Source organism: Ipomoea nil, unplaced genomic scaffold (assembly GCF_001879475.1).
Source record: "Ipomoea nil cultivar Tokyo-kokei standard unplaced genomic scaffold, Asagao_1.1 scaffold0987, whole genome shotgun sequence".
NCBI classification, from domain to species: Eukaryota; Viridiplantae; Streptophyta; class Magnoliopsida; order Solanales; family Convolvulaceae; genus Ipomoea; species Ipomoea nil.
This window is the reverse complement of record NW_017617415.1, coordinates 156,744-177,918: the sequence shown is the minus strand read 5'-3', so window position 1 is coordinate 177,918 and position 21,175 is coordinate 156,744. Positions and strand designations below refer to the sequence as shown.

Sequence of the window (21,175 nt, the reverse complement as noted above, 5' to 3'; positions counted from 1 at the left end):
AGAAGAACCCTTTCATCTATGTACATAAGTAATATTTAGAAAAGTAAAATAAAATAAGAAATATCTAACAACCCAAATAATAAGTTGATAGAATTAGAGAGTAGAAAAATAGCACAATAGTAATAAAAACTAATTTCATTCTTACATACTGATTCAAATCTATTTTATTACAATATTTTAAAAAAAGAAATGAGAAAAAGCTTCTGCATTTATCTTTAATTTTCTTCCTAACAATTCATATCCATTATCCATTGAAGGGAAATTGATAGTTTTTGCTGGAGTGGCAATGCACAAAGACACGTGGCGTTTAAACCTCAAGCGTTGTTGTAGTATTTAATTGCCACGTGGTCTCCAGTAACAGTAATAAAAGCCCAGCCGGCAGCCCCCCAGTAGCTAGGAGGCCACCGGAGAAACTCCTTAACTCCGATCCATGGAATTGATTCACAAAATACTGAATTTTCTTGCAGCTATCATCACACTAAATGCCCTCATCTTCTTCTCACCGCCCTATCTCATTTTCAAGATTCTTCACTTTGTCTTGCGTTCTGTTTTCCCGGAAAACGTCGCCGGGAAAGTCGTTGTCATCGCCGGAGCGTCGTCTGGCATCGGCGAGGTACGTGGGAACTACTGAAACAGTTCGTTAGTATCTGATGTAGTATTTCTTTACATTATTATTATATTGAGGAATTAAAAAATATATATGAATGTTTTTTGTGTGGAAGCACTTAGCGTACGAATATGCAAGGAGAGGAGCATACTTGGTTCTAGCGGCAAGAAGGGAGAAGAGTCTTGAAGAAGTTGCAGAAAGAGCGAATAGGCTTGGCTCTCCATATGTTATTACCATACGCGCAGACGTTTCTAAAGTAGAAGACTGTCAGCTTCTAATTCATGAAGCCATCAACCACTTTGGTCAATGTAAGATCACACTGGAGACAATTCTTGGCACAGTGGTAAGAGTTTGATCCTAACAATTTTGTTTTGTTTCAGTGAATCATTTGGTGAACAATGCTTCAGTAACACCGCTAAGCATGTTTGAAGATGTGAATGATATCACAAACTTTGCACCTTCAATGGTAATTCCGATCCATGTTAGGATGAAACGTACGTTTATTTAATCAAATGATACTTATTCAAAATCAAATATAATTGTGTAGGACATAAACTTCTGGGGATCAATTTATACAACCTATTTTGCGATTCCTCATTTGAAGAGAAGTAAAGGCAGGATCATTGTGATTGCATCATCTGGGAGTTGGCTAAACGCTCCAAGGCTGAGCTTCTATAATGTATGTTAACTCTTCCATCTCTCTCATATATTCTTCCCATTAATCTGATCTGTGCATATTCTCTCATGGTTTATTTATTATGCTCAAATGGTCTTTGCTATTTTAGGCAAGCAAAGCTGCAGTGGTAAGCTTTTATGAGACCTTAAGAGTAGAACTCCTCCGATCAGATATTGGAATAACCATTGTAACCCCGGGGCTAACTGAATCAGAAATGACCAAAGGAAAATTTCTGGGGAAATCAGGAGAAATGGAAGTTGATCAAGAAATGAGAGATGTAAGCTAAGCTAAGCTAACTCTTCCCCTTTAAATTTAGCTGGATTACATCATGTTTGATTATGAGTATAAATATGTGATTGTTGGGCGGAGGCCAATGAGGGTCAAGTCCCACACCACACCATGTGTTCAGAGGATTATTGAGCAGAGGCCAGTAAAGGAAATAAAGTTAACCATTTGCTACTAGTGATCTAACAGTGATCTTTTCCATAAGGTTGAATTGAGTGTGGTGCCAATAGAACCAGTAGAGAAGTCTGCAAAGGCAATGGTTAACAGTGTATGTCGAGGAGACAACTACTTGACAGAACCCTCATGGATGAGAACCACATTCTATTACAACCAATTTCTCCCAGAAGTAATAGAATGGTTTAGCCGCTGGCTGTTGATCACTAAACCTGGAAAATCACCAACACAAGCGCTGGGCAAGATAATCCTAGACCAGACAGGTTTGAAGACCATTCTGTATCCAGATTCCTTGTTATCCCCTGAAATCAAACTCAACTGAGAAACATACAAGTAGTATTTATAAAATAGTCCATGTAAAACATACGAGTACAAGACAACATAAATTAAAGTCATCAAAAGTGATTGAAAATCTATTTTTCATAAGCCCACATCCTTAGAGCTGTGTCTTCCACAATGATATTTTTAACCACAAAAAGTGCCCAATACATTAACGATAACATCATTTTGATAAGAGAATGCAAAACAAAATATGCAAGCAAACAAGAATATGAGTCGTTGGAGCTTCACTTGCCACCGCACCCCACCACCATTGCGTTGCGAAATCTGATTTTACAAAAATGGAAGGAAATCAGTGCACAAATAACTCTAAAATTTGAGATTATTGAGATTTGAAAATAACAGAAAACATTTAAGGAAGAGAAGAAAACATACCAACCAACCAAGAATCTATTGAGCAGGAAGAACAGAAGACAGAAAGAGTTCATCTTCCTTAAAAACCTGAAGGTTGTTTATCTTCATCAGGAAGCCGATAGCTACTTTATCAAACTTGAAGATGAACCCCAACCTGATGAGTTCAGCAAGCTCACGCAACGCATCTTCTTTCTCCCATAATATCCCCTTTGAAACTTCTTCTGAGTAATACGTAGCATATTCCAGGACACCTTGGTAACCATCCGATTTCTCAATCTCTGCAATGAAAAACTTGGATCTCTCTCTCTCCCACACCATCATTCTCCTTGCCTTAGCGATAAGGATTTTCCCAGACGAGAGTGATAGCCTATACTCCACTGCAATTGCTTCTTTCAGCTTCAGAAAGCTGGTGTTCACGAGCCGCCTCACTAACTCGTGCCTCTTCTCAGCTTCCATCTCCAGAGAAGGCTGAGCTAGGAAACCAAGAATGAGAGTGAACATGGTTTTCCCAATGAAGGTCATATCCGGATTGGCCACTTCCAGCCCCGCACACTCGATTGAAGAAAGTCCCATATTCTGGGCAGATTCTGACAGAGCCCCAACACCAATTTCTGTGTAGATATTGAGAAGCTTGGTTCTGGGCAGGGATGGCAGGCTTGGCTGGGGGTACCAAACAAACAGAGGATCCACACAACTTTGTTCAAAAAGTTCCTTCTTGTAGAGATCGTCGGCTATAAAAACGTCGTTTCTGTCAAGCAACAAAATCCCATCATCATGGACTGAACAAACAGGAAGTTTGGATAGATTCTCTGCAACAAGTTTCTGTGTCTTTGAGCTCCAATGGTTTACTATGAACTCCCAAAAGGCACAGCACTCAGAAGTCAGTAATCTCCTCTCTGCACACTCCCATTCCTTCCAAAGCTTCAAGTAGTGTTCCAGACTAGGATTGCTATTAACTCCCAATCGGCTGAAGAAAACCAGCAATTCATTGCTGTAATACTTGTCTAAGACAAACAAGTGTGAACCAAAAAGATTGGTTTTATCATGGAGAACACAATCCTTAGGACTCACCCACTTTCCAATATTCTCCCCATTGGGAATCCATATCTTTGCACTTTCATCACTGCTATGAACCCAACCGTTATCGTTCAAGTAAGTATATATCCGATTGATAGTGGCACGATTAGAGTGCGCATCAAGGTAATCAGCAACCAAGGAGCAACCTTCTTTCGCATCAACCACTACCCCCAAAGACTCAAGTTCTTTCGTGTATGACAAAAAATCTGGGCTGCCATAAAACTTGTCATCTATAAAGGGTCCATCTTCTTGCTTCAGCCTACCATTCCAACTAGAACCAAATAGCAAACACTGTTTTGGAGATCGGTAACCTGCTTGAGTCTTGATCCACTTATGATCGAGTTTCTCCAAGAGAACAGAGATCAGATACTTGCCAACATCCTCTTGTAAATTCTTTAAGCACAGCAGAAGTGAACACGCAACAGAAGGTGAAATTTCACTAGGATTCTTGGGCAATCGGAGCCCTGCAGGAACAAACTTTGAACCTTTTCTGAAAGTGGTAGAGACACCCATACTATAAAGCTCCGCTTTGTACTCAAGAATGCCCTGGTCGTAATAAGCATCATCAAGAAATGGTAACAGAGAGACAGAAGAAATGGCTTCCCAATCTTTACCAAACAAGATGCACTCTTTGGGTGTACATGCACTACCAAGTCTTGTTCTAAGCCACTTCACCTCTTGAATAACTTCCCCTATATCTTCATATGACTTTAGTAAATTCAAGCAGTTTGCTTTCTTCAACTTCCTGTAGCATTCCAGGAGGGAAAGTGCACTGCTCTTACTCAACGTGCATTTGGATGTCTGCTGTCTAAAAACTTGCGCGAATGACTTACTAACAGCCTCAAACCTAGCCACCACACCCAACATTTGAAGCTCATTCTTGAATGAACTGATTTTACTCCCATAGAACTTCTCGTCAATACAAGGAAAGACATCGAAAACCTGAAGAAGGCAAGCCCAGGTTGGATCTGGTAGGAAACATTCAGCAGGAGATCTGAATCCATTGCTCACAGTCTTTAGGCATCTATTGCCCGCGAGGGCTATGCATAGACTATCAGAAGAACATAATTTTAGGTGACCAATACAGGTTAGTGCCAGGAGAGCTACTTCAGCACTTAGTGAAGTCAAGTTGGCTGAAGGTTTCAAGTTGGAAACAACTAGCTGGAAATGACTTCGATCATAATTAAACCCATAAGTTACACCAAGAAGCTTGAGTTCTTCCTTGTAAGCAAGAATCTCCTGACCATAATGATTTTGATCAAGAAATGGGATGTTGCTGATCTGTGATGCAGCAGCCCATTCCTTATCAAGAAACACAGATTGGCCTGGGGTCTTGTTGCCTTGAGTTGTCTGGACCCAACTCTTATCTTTGATACTGTTGATGAAGTTGTCAGCAGGGAGAAATCTAGATCCCAAATACCTAATGAAATTCAGCATCGAAATGACATCACCTTTTGTCAATGTAGAAGAAGCATACAGAGACATAAAGTGCTTCCCAATAAACTCACTGGCTTCCTTTAGCTCAGACATAACACCAGCAGTTCTCAGAGCTTCTTTATACTCCCCAGAAATCTCATTACCATAAAACTCCCGATCAACTAATGGAATATCAACAGGCAAAGATCTATTCTGCAAATGATCTCCCCAGGACGAGGAAGGTAAGAAGGATTGTGATGGGGGCCTGTAGCCAGGATTACCACATACACGCACTCTAAGCCAGCTTCCTTCCCTTATGCATTTCAAGAATCTCTCCGGAATCTCTTTCTTTTCCATTTTACCAATCCAACCTAAAAGCAGGAATGCATTATCCCTGGTTAGTGGGGAAGCCATACTGGATAGTGAAGCATCTGGAGGAGGTAAATTCGGAATATCCAAAACACCAGCATAAGTCTTAAGAAATGGAAGGAGCTCTTCTTTCTTGGAAGACACACCAGCATATGTTTGAGCATGCAAATATTCTCCTCCCAGTTCAACATAACCCGCTTTTTTCCATGGATTTGATGAACCAAGAAGCTGCACCCATTTACTTCCATTTGCAGGTACAACAACATGTTTCGTTTTAGTGGCCACCCGCCCATAGTCATCAACAAGCGGCATGTCAACACCAAGCGAACAAATTTGTGTGGCAGACAAATGCTTGTCCTTGAATGAGTGATACAGGAAATGAGCATATGCAAGGACAAGCTTCCGGTCATGAATCAGTGAGTCCCGGATCATAACTGCATAGTCATACACATCTACAGACCTCACACCCACTTTACTGCAAAGCCAATCAAACACTTTCTTCCACTTAGAAGGGCTACTGTGAAGTGCTTTCTGTGTTGATTCAGCAATGAAATATCCCTCAACGCAACGAAACTCCCTATTCCAACTTATCTGCCATGATACTACACCTAAGCCACTGCACAGAAACAGCGTTAGATGATCAGAATTAACGCTACTCAATGCCACATGCAGGTTACTTTCAGTATACTTCAACAATGGTACGTTCAACATACTCGTGTTTGAAAATGAACCCCAGTTGTCAGCAACAAATAACAGAAGTTCCAGGTATAGATCCTCTGAGACACCCAAGACAAGATCAGAACTCTGAATGCACCTCGAATACCACCCGTCTTCTACATACTTTACATCCAAAAACTTCAAAACCTCATTGTACCTTTCCTGATCAAATGCTTGATTTAGAATATATTTTCCGTGGGAAGAGATGTTGAGGAAACTAACCCCCTGATTCCTTGCCTTATCCACCAACGTCCAAAAGGCAGGCTTTAGCCTTCCAACTTGATTTGGTTTTCGAAAAAACTTCTGTGTTGTATATGACTGACAGGGCATAATATCCTCCTGGAGAAGTTTCTCTCTGATTGAGTCTTTGATGGAGTTAAGAGTGGAATATGGAGAACCTTTAAGTGGCAGAAAGTTAAACATATGAACGAGAGTAGAAGTGGGAGCATCTTGGTTGGCTTTAACTAAGGAGGTGAATGCTGCTAAGAAGGCCACAGAAACACATTCGAGAATTCCCTTATTCCATTTGTTATCCAAAAGAATTGCCTCCCTGGACGAGGATAGCAAGAAGTCAGCCTGAATAATGAAGGGGAAGTTGGTGACCATTTCTGTAGGAAGAAAGGCATAAATCCCAGGAGAGATATTTCCACGGTTGAGGCGTTCTCCATAAGGAAACGCAAGGGTGATCGCCCACTCATCAACCTCCATTCTCCTACCAACTCTGCATTCTTGCTTAACGGGGAATCTTTGCCTCCACATATGGTAACTGCACTGTCCATTGCTCCCAGCAGCCTTTTCGTCAGCAGATAAAACCAGCAAGAAAGACTCGGCATCAATGTTTTTCTTCCTCACAAGATCTTTCTCGCTTGAAATGGATACCGCACTAACAGATTTAAGCTTTGGATCCTGGTTTTCTTCCCTGACCGAAAGCGCCCTTATCTTTGAAAGAAACAAGAGAAGCTCAGGATGGATGCTTGAAAGCTGCTGCTTCACCGGCGCCACCTTGTCAGACTTGAGCGGCAAAACCATTGTTGTGGTATGGCGTTTCGTTGAAGAACCATAGATTTGGTTAATCCGTCCAAGAATAGGGTTGCCATCCACCCATTCTGGAACAATAAACCCAATACCGCAATGCTCGCACGGCTCCTCGCTAAATCGAATCTGGTAACCATTACTAAAAATGTATGGCCGAGCAGTGATCAGAAACACGCTCTTGAACCCAATCCCTGAAACACGTACACTGGATCAGAGAACTCTATCCCATACGTTCTTATTCTTATAAATGAATAAATGAATGAATAGCAAAACCTTTCTCGCCAATATAGCCACTCTTGCGTTTGCCTTTCTTAGTGGAACGGCCGACACTACAAATGGATTCAACGTTGTTGCTGGAAAACCCCTTCTCGTTGTTGAATATCAAGAGAGTCGCCTTGGCTCCCGTCTCCGTTATGTCTTTCGACGTGATCACGAATTCCAGACTGGGTTTCACTCCCTCATCGTACTCATTATCTTCAGCATTCTGCACACCATCCATGATCCATCACTTACGTCTTAAGAAATGGACTAATTATTAGCTACTAGCTACAAACTGGCATGAACTACTGAAGAACAAAAACTAAAGGACATTTTAATTAATAGATATAAATATATAATGTACCTGGATGATTTCCATGAGAAAGTGGACATCCTTTGAGTAGAGCTCGGCGGAAAGGTTTTTAACGGCTTGATGTAGGTCCTCTCTGAGAGAGTTTGGGTCTCCTTCAATTGAAAATTTTCTTCTGCGGATATCCTCAATGTGATCCTTCGGACTCATCACCATCGCCATACTGCAAAAAGGATATATGATCGGCGGCCGGAGTAGCTAAAGCTTAGTTGGTGAAGGGCTGATGAGACAGTAGTGTGAAAGAGGCGGAAAATTTATACAGCAATGGAAAGACAGACAGCACTGGAAACTGGAGATTATGGATGTAGAGGAAGCGGGAACCGAAGGGTCTACGTCTATATATCATAACAGTATATTATTCGATGTTTTCTTGGAAAATGAATGATAATCGTAATATTAATTAGTCCTTAGCATTAGATTATATTCAAGACTTAGATCTTGTGGTGAACAGTGAACTGAGTTGCGTACTTGCGTTGGAATTGTATGTATGCACGTTGATGACGACTGACTATCCCACTTTAATTTGCTATATTCAACTCCCAATCTACTCAAAACGTACTCCTATGGATAAGTAATAATATTTTGACAGAAAATATAATTCTATTCCCAACCTTTACTTCCTCTCACAAAATTTCAAGATGATTGAAGATAACTGCAAAATTATGCTCAGTACGCTAAGTAAATTGAGTACAATAACACATAGGCTTATATAATCAGATCATCTTCCGATATGCATACATTGACGATATATATTTAAATGTACCGCTAGAAATTGATAGTCCCGAGTTTCTCATGACACATAATCTATGTCTGATCAATTCTCATAACACAATATCTCAGATCAATTCTCATAACACAATATCTCAATAATAGACTATAGTCTCATGGTTGAATCACATGCCCCGAGTAATTGCTCTGCTCCAGTCCCTATAAGTCTACTGCCCTGTCCATAATTGAACCACACAAGCTGCCTTTATGCTCCCAAGACCCTAATTCATAAAAACTACCACCTTTCCATAGGTAACATGATTACCATAAACAAAACATGAAAGGTTTCCAACCAAACATGATTACAAAAAAGCATAGCTTTGTCCGCATGGACAGCTCACTTAGTCATAAGAGTGAAATTTGAAAAGAATAACCAGGAATCGAGTCTCACCAGTCATGGGAGAAATCTCTCAAGGTGATCGCCCCTTGCTCCTTGTAATATTTTGACAATAAATATTGCCAATACAAGTAAAGGAGTAAAAATATGTTCCCCACACACACACACACACACACACACACACACACACACACACACACACACACACACACACATATATATATATAGTATAACTCTATTTTGACATAGTTTATACTTCAAGTAACTTTTCAATTGATTAAAGAAGTGTTTGAAAAATGACATATCAATCAAAATTTGGTTCGAGAAGTAGATATGCCAAAATGGGTTGAGTTGTATGAATTCCCAACATTATGAGACCAAGCCTGACCCGATTAACCCACGGATTACAACTTAAACAGATCAACCTATATATAACCAATTATTATACCGTGCACCATATTGTGCGCCCTAAAAATCCCATGTTTTGTATGTACATAATTGTATAATAAAATACATATAAACTCCTAACATAATACACATAATCTTAACATAATACATAATATATATAAACTCTTAACGTAATACACATAAACTCTTAACGTAATACACATGAACTCTTAACACGATACACGTATACTCTTAACACGATACACATATACTCTTAACATAATACACATAAACTCTTAATGCGCATAATGCATTGTGCACGATATAATTTGCCATATATAACCACCACCCACCTCACAATTTGTATAAAAACATATTTTGTTGTTGGAATAAGGGTTAAATAGGTCATCGAACTGCACACGATAATGCAATTAGATCATTGAACTCAAAAAAATACAATTGAGTCCCTAAACTAACCTATTTCAAACAATTTGTTCAATTTGCAGGGTTTTCCCCCTTTCTAACAGGTCACCCAATTTAAAATATTTTTTAAAAATAATTTTTTAAAAATAATAATAACGGAACGTCTCCGCCAGTCCGCCAGAGACGAAGATACCCATCCTCGTCTCCGGTTATGGAGACGAAGAAACCCATCGTCGCAAGTTTGGGAGTAATTCGTAAAAGAAAGAGGGATTCCGCACTTTGCAGGTCTATGAGTAAAGAGATGCCAATATTGAAATTACTAAATTGTCTCTATATTTAACACCAATTTGACGGAATAACAAACGGATGACTAAATTGAGCAAAAGCACAAAAGTCTGAGACTACATTGGGTCACCAAAGTTGTTTAAAACGAAATTGAGAAAAACCACTATAGTCAATGACTATTTTGGGTATTAACTATTTTAACTACACTTCAATTTCATTTGATAATATTGTTGTGTTTTTCAGTTCCATTTCTCATACACACTAGTTGCATTATAGCAATCCCAAAGTATCATTTTAATTATACTACAACTTCATTTGACAATATACACTAGTGTATGAATTCTGTTTTGTAGTTTCATTTTCCACACACTAATTTAATTATAATAGTGCTGAAGTATTATTTTAATTACACTCCACGTTTATTTGACAATATATGTTATTGTATGACTCTGGAGTTTAGTTTCATTTTTCACACACACTAGTTTCATTTTTCACACAAACTAGTTTCATTTAACACCATTAAAGTATCATTTTAATTATACTACAATTTCATTTGACAATATACATTGTTGAATTTTTTTTAAAAAAAATATACATTATTGAATGAGCTCTGTTTTTAGTTTCATTTTTCACACACATTAATTTAATTTAACAATATTGAAACATTATTTTAATTCTAATATAGTTTCATTTGACAATCATGATCCTCATAGCACTATAGATCGAGTAGTTATGCTGTGCATCCGTATGCACCATGCATGGTTCACACGGATGCAAAAACGACGTCGTTTTATTAAAAACGCGCGTCTCCCCTTACAAAAAAAAAAATCATGTTCGATTCCCAGCAACAGCATTATGTTGTTCATTCATTCTAGAATTTTAGTTCATAGATTATGGAATTTTAGTTCATTGATTCTGGAACTATAGTTCATCGATTCTGGAATTGTAGTTCATTGATTCTGAAATTTTAGTTCATAGATTCTGAAATTTTAGTTCATTCATTCTGAAATTTTTAATTCATAGATTAGATTCTGAAATTATAGTTCATCGATTATGGAATTATAGTTCATCGATTATGGAATTATAGTTCATCGATTCTGGAGTTTTAGTTCATATGTTGTTGCTGGGAATCGAACCTGAATTTTTTTATAAGGGGAGACGCGCGTTTTTAATAAAACGACGTTGTTTTTGTATCCGTATGCACCATGCAGATGCAGAGCATAATTTGCCCTATAGATCATGGTCACTATATAACAACTGATGACTGAACCCTGTGGGTCTCGAACTCTCGGGTACGGATCCAAATTAACTTTCAAATTAAAACTAAAACCTGGAAAACCCAAGCGCAGCCTCCAGCAATGGCGGCAGCCATGAATCGAGCAAGGAGAACACTGGCTTCCCTTCGAGTCGCAAGCTCTCTCTTTTCTGATCGACCCTTCACAAATCACTCCACTCATACTCAGGTGACTCACTTCTTCCATCCCTCTCCCTCCTATTTCTCTCCATTTCGCACTTCTACAAATATAATATTTAATGCAAACCAAAAGCTCTTCTTTTCGACAATGCACGATTCAGTCATAGAGCTTGTGCTTTCAAATGATTGGTCCGCTAAGTTCGAGAAAACGCTGTCGGAAAGATGTGGCTCTCCGTTGAGCCACGAAGCTGTTATGTATTTGTTAAAAAGGCTCACTAAAGACCCCAAAAAAGCTCAAAAATTCTTCAATTGGGCTGTGAATGCTAATAGGTTTGAACCGAATTCGTCTGTTTATAGCTTGATGCTTAGGATTTGTGCACACAAGGATTCGATGAAGGAGTTTTGGGTAATTGTTAAGGAAATGAGAGAGAAGGGAGTTTGTATTGATGGAGAAACTTACAAATCTATATTTTCTAGCTTCCGCAAGTTGAAAATGGATACTGATGCTGCTGCTTTGGAAAAGTTTCACAAGCTTATGATGAAAGAAAATGGTACTTCTGATTCGGTAAATGAGGTGGTTGCAGTGATTAAGAGTTCAGATTGGGGATACGAGGTGGAGAAAGAATTGTTGAGTAAAAAAATCTTGCTTTCAGATAATTTTATACTTAGGGTTTTAAAGGAACTTAGAGATGGGAGGTGTCCTTTGAAGGCTGTGAAGTTTTTCAAATGGGTTAATGAAAGGCTTGGTTATGATCACAATGGTGTAACGTATAATGGGATTCTTAGGGTTCTTCCCCAAGAAGAATCAATCGAAGAGTTTTGGAGTATGCTGAAGGAGATGAAGACTGCTGGTTATGATATGGATCTTGATACCTATATAAAGGTCTCGAGGACTTTTCAGAAGAATAAGAGGTTTAAAGATGCTGTAGAGCTTTATGAGTATATGATGGATAGCCCTTATAAGCCGTCAACTGGTGAGTGTGCTATACTTTTACGAAGCATTGCAGCTCGTGTTCCTCCCGATCTTGATCTGATATTTAGGGTCGTGAAGAAATACGAGGAAGCTGGGAATTCACTGTCAAAGCCGATTTATGATGTTATTCATAGGTCCATGACTTGCCTGGGGCGATTTGATGAAGCGGAGAAAATCATGGAAGCCATGAGAAATGCAGGGTATGAAGCTGACAACATCACTTACAGCCAACTGATTTATGGACTTTGTAAAGCGAGGAGGCTAGAGGAAGCGTGTGAGGTAATAGATGTAATGGAAGGACAAGGATGCAATCCCGATATTAAGACTTGGACTATTTTGATTCAAGGGCACTGTGAAGCTAATGCAGTCGATAAAGCTTTGCTTTGTTTGGCTAAGATGATGGAGAAAAATCTTGATGTGGACGGTGATCTATTGGATGTATTGATAAATGGTTTTGTGAGTCAGAGAAAAGTAGTCGGTGCTTATGAATTGCTAAAAGAGATGGTGAAGCAGGCTCAGTTGCGACCATGGCAAGCAACATATAAGAACCTGATCGAAAAGCTGTTGGGGGAAATGAAAATGGATGAAGCATTGGATCTACTTGGTATGATGAAGAAGCAGAATTATCCACCTTTTGCAGAACCTTTTTATCGGTATATTTCAAAGCTGGGGACAGTGGAGGATGCAATGGAATTTCTCAAGGCATTGAGTAAGGGATATCCATCTGTTGCAGCTTACCATCATGTTTTGGAATCCTTCTTTGAAGAGGGTAGACACTCCGAGGCAAAGGATCTTCTTTACAAGTGCCCTCACCATATTCGTAAACATCCTAAAATTTGCAGCCTTTTTGGTTCTGCAAAGATCACCAGTTGAAGTGTGCTTGTGACTATTCCCTCAGGTCAAGACAAGAAACTGAAAATTAGGTTCACGGATGAGATTGGTGCATGAGAACACTCTGATTCATGATGGGGGCGAAGCTGTACGAGGTAAAGGCGTAAAGCTGCCAGAGAAGTATTTCATGACACGACTCGTTTGGTATGTAGGTTCATTGAAAAGCTTTGATGAAGTTTTGGAAACTGCAAATTGGTTTTCATCTTTGGTTTAGCTTTTTACTAGAGATGATGTACAAGGAAGGCATAGCAAGCTTTTAGCATCCTTTCATTCAACGCATTAGTTTGGTTGTTGCAGTTTCACTCATAATATGAAAAGAAAATGTTTTACAGGATTGTCAATTTCTTCCCCAAAATGTTGAATCCCCAGGATGATGTAAATTATGATAAATGGTCAACAGACATGGTTAAATATAAATAATTGGTTCATAAATCAAAATGTTTCGCAGAGTTAACCCCGCTTAGGCCATCTCCAACCCATTACACAACATTCTGCACCAAAAGAAATATTCTCAGAATATTTTTACACTAAACTTTTATTCATCTCCAACCCATTACACCAAATTTATTTCTACACAAAAATAATTTGTTTTCTCATCAATTATAACTTTCATTTTTTACTTTAATTTTTTAATATAAAATTTAATTGTAATGCAAATAATATTTTTATTCCACAATAATATAACATATAACAACTATTACATTCAATTTTTAAAATTACCAATCGTTCCCACAAATGCTCAATCAATGCATTACGAAGTGCATAATATCTTTTATTTGTCTATGTCGAGTAAGAAATTCTTGAAATAGAGTAACTTCATCTCTACGTATATCAACTTCAATAGCCGGCGCTTCTCTCCAACGTTGTATATCCGCTTACTCATCACGTTCATCTTCAATTATCATATCGTGCATTATGATGCAAGATGTCATTATATCATGTAATACACGTTTATCCTAAAAACGTGTCGGTCCCTTGACTATTGCAAATTGTGACTGAAAGACCCCAAACGTGCCGGTCCCTTTAATTTTATGAAAATTATGTTTTTAATTTTTAATTAATCTTATATATAATATTAGGCTTGTTTTAATCGTCTTGATGCAATCTTTCAAATGATATAATTTATTTTTAATTATTCAAATTTTATGTTTATGTATTTAACAAAATATGTAAATCTATAAAAACAAAATAGGGATACAAAAAGAATTAATAAAAAAGGCCAAGGGCAAAGTGAGAATAAAAATTTTTAACTCCATTTGGCGCCAAGCTACAGTGAGCGCCATATTTGGCGCGCACTGTAGACAATCGACAAAATGGCACCACTTTTGACGCTTCATTGAGTACTTCAGCGCCAAAAGTAGCACTGTTTGAGGGAGCAGATAACGCTCCCTTGGAGAAGGTCTTATATATAGATTACCACTTTAGGTTCAAACTTGAATTGACCTAAAACAATATTTGAATAATGTACACAAATATACTTATATACCTAATAGCTAAATGGGTGCATTTGACTAGTTGATAACATTAATTGATTGCAAAAAATGTTTGATAAATTAATTATTAGTCGATACTTGATTACATACAAAATGACTTCTTAAAAAAACTGTTTGAAAAAATTACTTTGATCAACTTTTTAAATTTTAACATTTTAAAACAATAAATTGTTACAAAAAGCTAATTAATCAAACTTAGTCAAACAACTAATAATAATCAAATAAATCAAAATTAAATCAAAATTAACTGATTAAATTAACTATGCTACCAATAGGATCACTGCCAACACCCTTAAGCATAATTAGATAAATGCAGCAATGGTGACAGAAATGTATTATTATTATTATTATTATTATTATTATTATTTGAAGAAAAAATTGGTGCATTTTACATTACAACTATGGTGGGTGATATGACTGACAATAAGATCCAAAATATTACACAATCCAACAAATAACAAGCTAGCTGCCCCAACATCATGCAAACTTGCAAAGCATAACAAAGTAATAAAGTTGGTAGTCATTATTATTGGTATGCATTAAAATTTAAAACATCCACTTAGAGTAGCAACACAAGCCATACATAACATGGCTTGCTAACTCAAAACCACATCACATTCAACATATATATATATCACAACTTCTAAGACGCACACACCCAACACCACATAATATTATTATGAGATTGATAGATAGATATACTCGAGAAAACTACTTCTCTCCAGAAATAAGATCCATGACTACTCGCTTTATGCTTCCACCATTCTTCATGAGGAGTTTCTTGTTCACTTCCTTGTCACAAAAGCCCTGAAATTCACAACTCAATATTTTTAGTTCAGTTCAGGTAGAATTCTTCAAGTATAAACAAGTATTCATTCATGCTTTAACCTACCATTTCCTCCAGCTCTTCAAGGATAGGGTCCCACTCAGAAACACCGCAGAGATCATCCACCGACTGCTGTAGATCATACTCATTCATCCTCAATATCTCCTTGTTCAGATCAACCTGTTTGAAACCCATCGCCTCAAGTTCCTTTAGGAGGCTCAACTCCACTTCATTGCTATCTGTCACATCCTCAGAAGGTTTATCCACATTCATATGAGGTGGTGGTGGTGGTCTGGCAGGTGCCACAGCTGGTTCAACATTGGAGAGATCGACAACAGGATACGAAATTGATGAACCCCCGGTGGTTACAGGAGGAGGAGGAGGAAGATGAGGAGCAGGTTGTGCTGTGCTGTCAAGACCGACAAATAAGCTGTCATTTATAGGGAAGTTGACCTCCTGATCCTTCATTGAGTTTGTCCCCTCAACAACTGGCTCAACCAACTCTGCAGATTTGGAAGAGACATTAGGCTCCCTGTGGCTCTCTTCAACCAGTGGTTCTGGATTCACGTTAATCATTTCTGGGATTCCTATGCTGCTGCTGCTTGCGGGAGGGAGATTCAAGTTCAAGCCACGAAGATTTTCAGGCACTGGCTTCTTTACTGGCTCCATTGTGGAAGTAGCAACCTGCATTACAGGATGAATGGTGAAGAGCTTAATACAAAAAAACGATACCAGATATGTGTTCACTAATAGTAGCCATCACATACAAATGATACTGAAAGGCTTTCTAACCTGGATAAGCACCCAAACACGTTGACCAAACTTTTGGCCTGATGGTGAGGCCATCCTCCAGTACGAAACATAACGGCCTGGAAGATTAGGAGCAACGAAATCAACTGCCACATCAAGCTCGTGTTCGACAGGCAAGCCAGCTGCAGTGATCTGGCAACCACAACAAAAAAAAAAAAAAACATTAGTAACAAAATAAATAAACACTTTGATGCAAGAAGACAGGAGCTTAAAATTGGGGTTTAAAAGAAATGGCAGCTTAGTAAAAATCAAATTAAGAAACTAAGACTGCCCACCTCCAGTTCAACAGAAATTGCATCACTTAGTCTATCTCCGCCAATCCACACAAGTTGGGTACCTTGTGGCCAGACAAAATTACCATTGTTCCTCATCCTCCATATTTTGGTAAATTGGGTCAATGGTGCAATTATGGTACCATCCAAAATATTGACATCCTGAATAAAACGGCTGTCAAGTTTAGGTCGACTAGGTTTCACCCCAATTCCCCTAAACATGTGTGGCGGTGCTGTAGATCGCATCCTGGCATGCTGTAGATTGAAGAACAGAATCTAAGAAAGAAGTTTAAGAGATGGAATAACTAAAGAGGGCTTAAGAGAGAGATTGTCATACATGATCACTTAAGCCCCTGAAAGACCAGGGGTGCCGATAGTTTACAGGGCGGTCTATTCTGATGTAGTCTTGTGCACTGCTTCCCGTTTCAGCAAAGCAGATGCTACACAGGTCATAGTCATCTTTTCTGCCATTAAAATAGAAGTATTACAATACAATTGCTTTCTAAATAAATAAATAATAGATGACAAAGTTTATCAATACAAGGTATAGTTGAAGTCAAGTTGCTTACACTTTAGACTTGAACCTAGGGCCAGTTATTGGGTGAACCCCACAACCATCACAACGAACCCCCTTATGGAATATAGTACCATTCCCAACACTGTGGCTATGGCTTCCTTTCGGAGGGACATCAAAGGGAACAGGCAGGGGTGAAAATGGGTTATCGGCTGTGGGCACACCACTGAAAGGACACCCACCCGTAAAACTCAGACGAGGTTGTGGGCCTGAAGACCCAAAATCACCCCGTGACATCTTCCTTAAAGAACCACCAGAACTTGAATCACCTGAGTCCCAAATAGACCACTTCAGATGATCAGAATCTGTAGATACATTCAGATTGAAAGAACCAAATCCAGTACAGTCTCTAGTATTATTGATATTGTTTCCATTAAAAGAGGGAGCACCAGGGTTCGCAATACCAAGAGCCTTTCCAACTAGACTACTATCACCAAATTTCTTACCTCCAACCCTTTTGCCAACATCAGACTTAAACACAGTAGGTTCAGGATCACCTACTGCAGATCCAATCAAAGGTTCATTCAGATTAACAGAGACAGTTTTGGGAACAAAGGCCTCACCTTCAGGTACTTTCGTAGGGTTTGGTCCACTTGTTTTCAAGGATGCCTCACTACTAGGTTTCAAGACCTCATTCACAATGGCTTCCATTTTATTAGCCGTGGTGTCTAGAAACACCTCCGATGGAATATCATCAACCCTTGGACCACACTCAGTCACACCACAAGCATTACCAGAAGGTTGCTCCTGTGAGCCAGATTCATTCTTACTCTGGGTCTCTTGTGGCTGGTTTAGATAGGATAAGCCTACCTTTGAGAATGCCTCAACGAGCTCAGAAAGGACAGGGGGGGCAGATGATGTAGCTTTAGAAGCCAAGTCGGCAGACAGTTTAATGAGTGTTTCACGCACAGGCTCAGGCACTGCCTTTAAAAGTTCAGAAACACCAGCATTCATGTTCTGAGATGTAGGCTGCATGGAAGGAGATCTCAAGGGAGTAGAAGATCCACTGGATCTTGATGAAGGTCTACCACTCCTCTCAGAATTCAGTTTCACTGTAATTCTAAGGGGATCCAGCTCCTGTTTCACAACATCTTTCAAATCTTCATTATCTCCCAGTGTTACCACATCATCATCTTCATCAATATAAGTAAGAGTGATTTGAACATCAGGAGACAAGTTGAAGAGATAAAGTATCTTCTCCCTCAGTTGATCTATGTCAAGAGCAAGCTTCTCATCAACAACACCAGCATTGAAACGCCGGAGTGTCTCTCCATACTTAACCTAAAGTGCATAGTGCATAGGATACAGAACAAATATTACCAATTTAAGTAATTATAATTCATGGGTAAGAATGTCAACAGAGGCAAATACTAGTACTAGAATAAGAACTATGATAAAGCATGCATTAGATGAACCACAAAACTTAACACACAAAAGGCACTAGCCAAGTGAAAGTTTTCAATCAAAGAGGAACAAAGAATCTTTCAATCCATAACATAAAATTACTACTGCCCATAAAATAATCAATTGTTAGGAAAACACTTCATATACACATATATACCCAATAACATCTGCTTCAATTATGAACACCATCAATGAAAAGCCAAGTATCCAGCAAATCAAATCATCAAGGCTCATAAAGCCATTACATCACATGGGATTATGAACTACAACTGCTTCATGGATCAAGTATCACCACAAGTCTACAAGCTAAAAGCAAAAAGACCTTAAACTAAAGAAGAGCACTCTTTCCCTGCCATAGAATGGAAAGCAGGCACTTCATAGTTCATGATCTTCCAAAAAGCCCCTTTATTAAACTTCATTATATCTCTCCTCAGCCTAGGCCTACAAGTATCTCACAACAGCTGATTCACCGATACAAAAATGTGAAGCTATAATTCTTGCTTTTAATTGATTATTATGCACACAGAAACCCAAAACATCACTAATATACTTTTAAAATAGTTAATTAATTCCTGGGGCACAATGAAAAAGAAATCAAATCATCATTAAAAATAAATAAAGCTTAAAAGGTTTTTTTTTTTTTTAAATAAAGAAAATTGGAATGAAGGACAAAAAAAAAAAAAAAAAAAAAAAAAAAACAACGAGAATTATCCTAAGATCAATGAACTTTAAGACCCTACGAGTTTAGCTCAAATAAGTGGCGTATTCAGGAACAAGAAAACAAAAAGACGATTATCGAACACTAAATCAACAACATTAAAAACAATAAAATTAGAACAAATCAAGAAAAATCGGAATCATGGGCAAAAAACAAACCTTGATGACAATTGAAGTGTCCATAGCAACGGTCAGCAAGCTTCAGATTACTCCACTAGACTCCACTCTGATTAGATAGCGTTCCAGGTGAACCGCAAAACAGCAAATATGTAATTTTGTTTTTGTTTTTTTAATAAATTCGGGATGCAAAGAAACCTAAACCTAGAATTTACAAGAATTCTTCAACGAGCAAAGCGATCGAAACGGCGAAGATAAAACAGAAATTGAAAGATTTTACCGCAGACCACGCGTAGCCGTGAGCCGCGCTTCTATCTATACCTAAAACCCTTCTCTCAAATCTCAATACAGACTACTCCGTATCATATATACCTGGTTGTTTGCCGTCTGTTTATATATATATACAATGAAACTTATATTATTGTTGTTGTTGCGAATTTCTTGGTCCCAAAGATAACCACTGCGCTAAGTAATGAAAAAGTCTATCAAGTCTATCCAAGAAATCATCCTGTGTAGGTCAGAACATCTTAATCGATATGGTTTCTACGTAACTCTCTCCCATTGGAAGATGTAGTGGCACAAAAATTAGTCTCCAACATTATATAATAAATTGATAATCAATTGTCAATGACCTGAGTGACAAAAAGTGACTTTTAAATAAGAAGTTATGAAACAAGTGGCTTGTAATTCACTGGTATCGGATTGCTCCCCTAAATAGGAGGTGATGGGTTTGAATTTCGGTTGAGGCAAGTAGTGTGTATATGTAGGATATATCTCCTTCCTTATAAAAAAAAAATAAGAAGTTATGAGTTCAAGCAACTAGGTGTGATATTAACTATTAACTATTTGTACTTTAATAACAAATACTACATTTAGTACTCAAAAAAAAAGGGAAGTGAATAGTGCAATTGGGTCCCCTAAGTGAAAAAATCTGCTTCATTCAAGAAGCCCCCTTAAAATTGTTCCCAGGTTAAATCCATATGGTGTTGACACGTGTCTTTCTTATTTTATTTATTAAAATAAATGTTTTTTATTTATTAAAAATATTATTTATTTGGGATAAGTCTCTGGCCTTGGTGATTAACCAATGGAACGAGATCACAATGGCGTTCCAGCGGAGGTGGAACCCCGAGATCACAATGGCGTTCCAGCGGAGGTGGAACCCAAGAAGCACGCAGCGGATGAGCACGACAGTAGCTATGCCATAGACGAAGTCGGAAGCCGGGTGGTTGAAACTCAACATAGACGGTTGTTGCAAAGGTTTGGGAACAAGAGCGCGATGTGGAGGCATCCTTCGCAACCACTTTGGGGATTGGGTGCGGGGCTTCACGTACAACATCGGCTCTTGCTCAGCGGAATACGCCGAACGATGGGCCCTCTTGCTGGGGTTATGGATGGCAGCAAGATGGGGCGTTCACAAGCTGATCATCGAAAGTCAATCCTTGTGTACTGTCCAAAGCTTTACAGATATGGACAATGGGATTGAGAATGGGTGCAATATTCTGAAATTATGTGTTTGTGAATGCCAGCATTTTCAAGCCTTGGCTATTAAGCAGGTGTCTCGTACCCAGAACCAAGCTGCCGACCGAATCGCCGCGACAGCTCTTTCGCATGACCTGGGGGCAAGAGAGCTGTTGGATATGCCTAGCATTCTAGAAGACGTGATATGGGAGGACAAAGTTGGAGCTAGAGCGAGCAGTACTGTCCAGTACACTTGATCTTTCGGCCTCACTGCCGCTAGCTTTTCTTCACGGGTTTTCCACCCTCTTCTTTTCCAAAAAAAAAAAATAATTAATTAATCAATTAA

General features: G+C 38.6%; 4 protein-coding genes across 6 annotated transcripts in view; 2 read left to right on the top strand and 2 right to left on the bottom strand.

The window, feature by feature from the left end:
* Positions 1 to 392: 392 nt before the first annotated feature.
* Positions 393 to 2,070, top strand: LOC109180077 (11-beta-hydroxysteroid dehydrogenase 1B-like). Its single transcript, XM_019329577.1, has 6 exons — positions 393 to 613; positions 723 to 915; positions 988 to 1,073; positions 1,155 to 1,286; positions 1,393 to 1,560; positions 1,774 to 2,070. The coding sequence occupies exons 1-6, from the start codon at positions 431 to 433 to the stop codon at positions 2,062 to 2,064; spliced, it is 1,053 nt and encodes a 350-aa protein (XP_019185122.1). The 5' UTR covers positions 393 to 430; the 3' UTR covers positions 2,065 to 2,070.
* Positions 2,071 to 2,471: 401 nt separating this feature from the next.
* Positions 2,472 to 7,839, bottom strand: LOC109180010. The gene is made up of 3 exons (XM_019329495.1): positions 7,672 to 7,839; positions 7,323 to 7,533; positions 2,472 to 7,240 (listed from the first exon to the last, which is right to left on the bottom strand). Exons 1-3 carry the CDS (start codon positions 7,837 to 7,839, stop codon positions 2,472 to 2,474), a joined length of 5,148 nt encoding a protein of 1,715 aa, XP_019185040.1.
* A 3,322-nt stretch (positions 7,840 to 11,161) lies between these two features.
* LOC109179999 (pentatricopeptide repeat-containing protein At3g48250, chloroplastic) lies at positions 11,162 to 13,496 on the top strand. Its single transcript, XM_019329479.1, has one exon. The coding sequence runs from the start codon at positions 11,236 to 11,238 to the stop codon at positions 13,135 to 13,137; it is 1,902 nt and encodes a 633-aa protein (XP_019185024.1). The 5' UTR covers positions 11,162 to 11,235; the 3' UTR covers positions 13,138 to 13,496.
* A 1,649-nt stretch (positions 13,497 to 15,145) lies between these two features.
* The window catches only part of LOC109180064 (protein NBR1 homolog), a 35,304-nt gene continuing 29,274 nt past the window's right edge, over positions 15,146 to 21,175 (bottom strand). Inside the window, exons 1-8 of one of the 3 annotated variants that reach the window (XM_019329563.1) lie at positions 19,411 to 19,903; positions 17,694 to 18,411; positions 17,126 to 17,399; positions 16,894 to 17,020; positions 16,560 to 16,811; positions 16,267 to 16,416; positions 15,541 to 16,158; positions 15,146 to 15,455 (exon numbers count right to left, since the gene is read on the bottom strand). In XM_019329563.1, the coding sequence (XP_019185108.1) occupies positions 15,360 to 15,455; positions 15,541 to 16,158; positions 16,267 to 16,416; positions 16,560 to 16,811; positions 16,894 to 17,020; positions 17,126 to 17,399; positions 17,694 to 18,411; positions 19,411 to 19,434 (2,259 nt within the window). In that variant the 5' untranslated portion in view covers positions 19,435 to 19,903 and the 3' untranslated portion in view covers positions 15,146 to 15,359. Of the gene's footprint in view, positions 15,456 to 15,540; positions 16,159 to 16,266; positions 16,417 to 16,559; positions 16,812 to 16,893; positions 17,021 to 17,125; positions 18,412 to 19,410; positions 19,904 to 21,175 lie in introns of those variants that run through there. The other 2 variants (XM_019329560.1, XM_019329561.1) reach the window with 2 other exon arrangements.

What these genes read in the sequence shown, in the direction of transcription:
- LOC109180077 (XM_019329577.1), top strand. Translation starts at nt 431, where the DNA reads ATGGAATTGATTCACAAAATACTGAATTTTCTTGCAGCTATCATCACA. An exon ending in CAAACTTTGCACCTTCAATG is followed by an intron (nt 1,074 to 1,154) that starts GTAATTCCGATC and finishes ATAATTGTGTAG; the next exon opens with GACATAAACTTCTGGGGATC. An exon ending in TTGATCAAGAAATGAGAGAT is followed by an intron (nt 1,561 to 1,773) that starts GTAAGCTAAGCT and finishes CTTTTCCATAAG; the next exon opens with GTTGAATTGAGTGTGGTGCC.
- LOC109180010 (XM_019329495.1), bottom strand. Translation starts at nt 7,839, where the DNA reads ATGGCGATGGTGATGAGTCCGAAGGATCACATTGAGGATATCCGCAGA. An exon ending in TTCTCATGGAAATCATCCAG is followed by an intron (nt 7,534 to 7,671) that starts GTACATTATATA and finishes GATGGTGTGCAG; the next exon opens with AATGCTGAAGATAATGAGTA. An exon ending in TGGCTATATTGGCGAGAAAG is followed by an intron (nt 7,241 to 7,322) that starts GTTTTGCTATTC and finishes TACGTGTTTCAG; the next exon opens with GGATTGGGTTCAAGAGCGTG.
- LOC109179999 (XM_019329479.1), top strand. Translation starts at nt 11,236, where the DNA reads ATGGCGGCAGCCATGAATCGAGCAAGGAGAACACTGGCTTCCCTTCGA.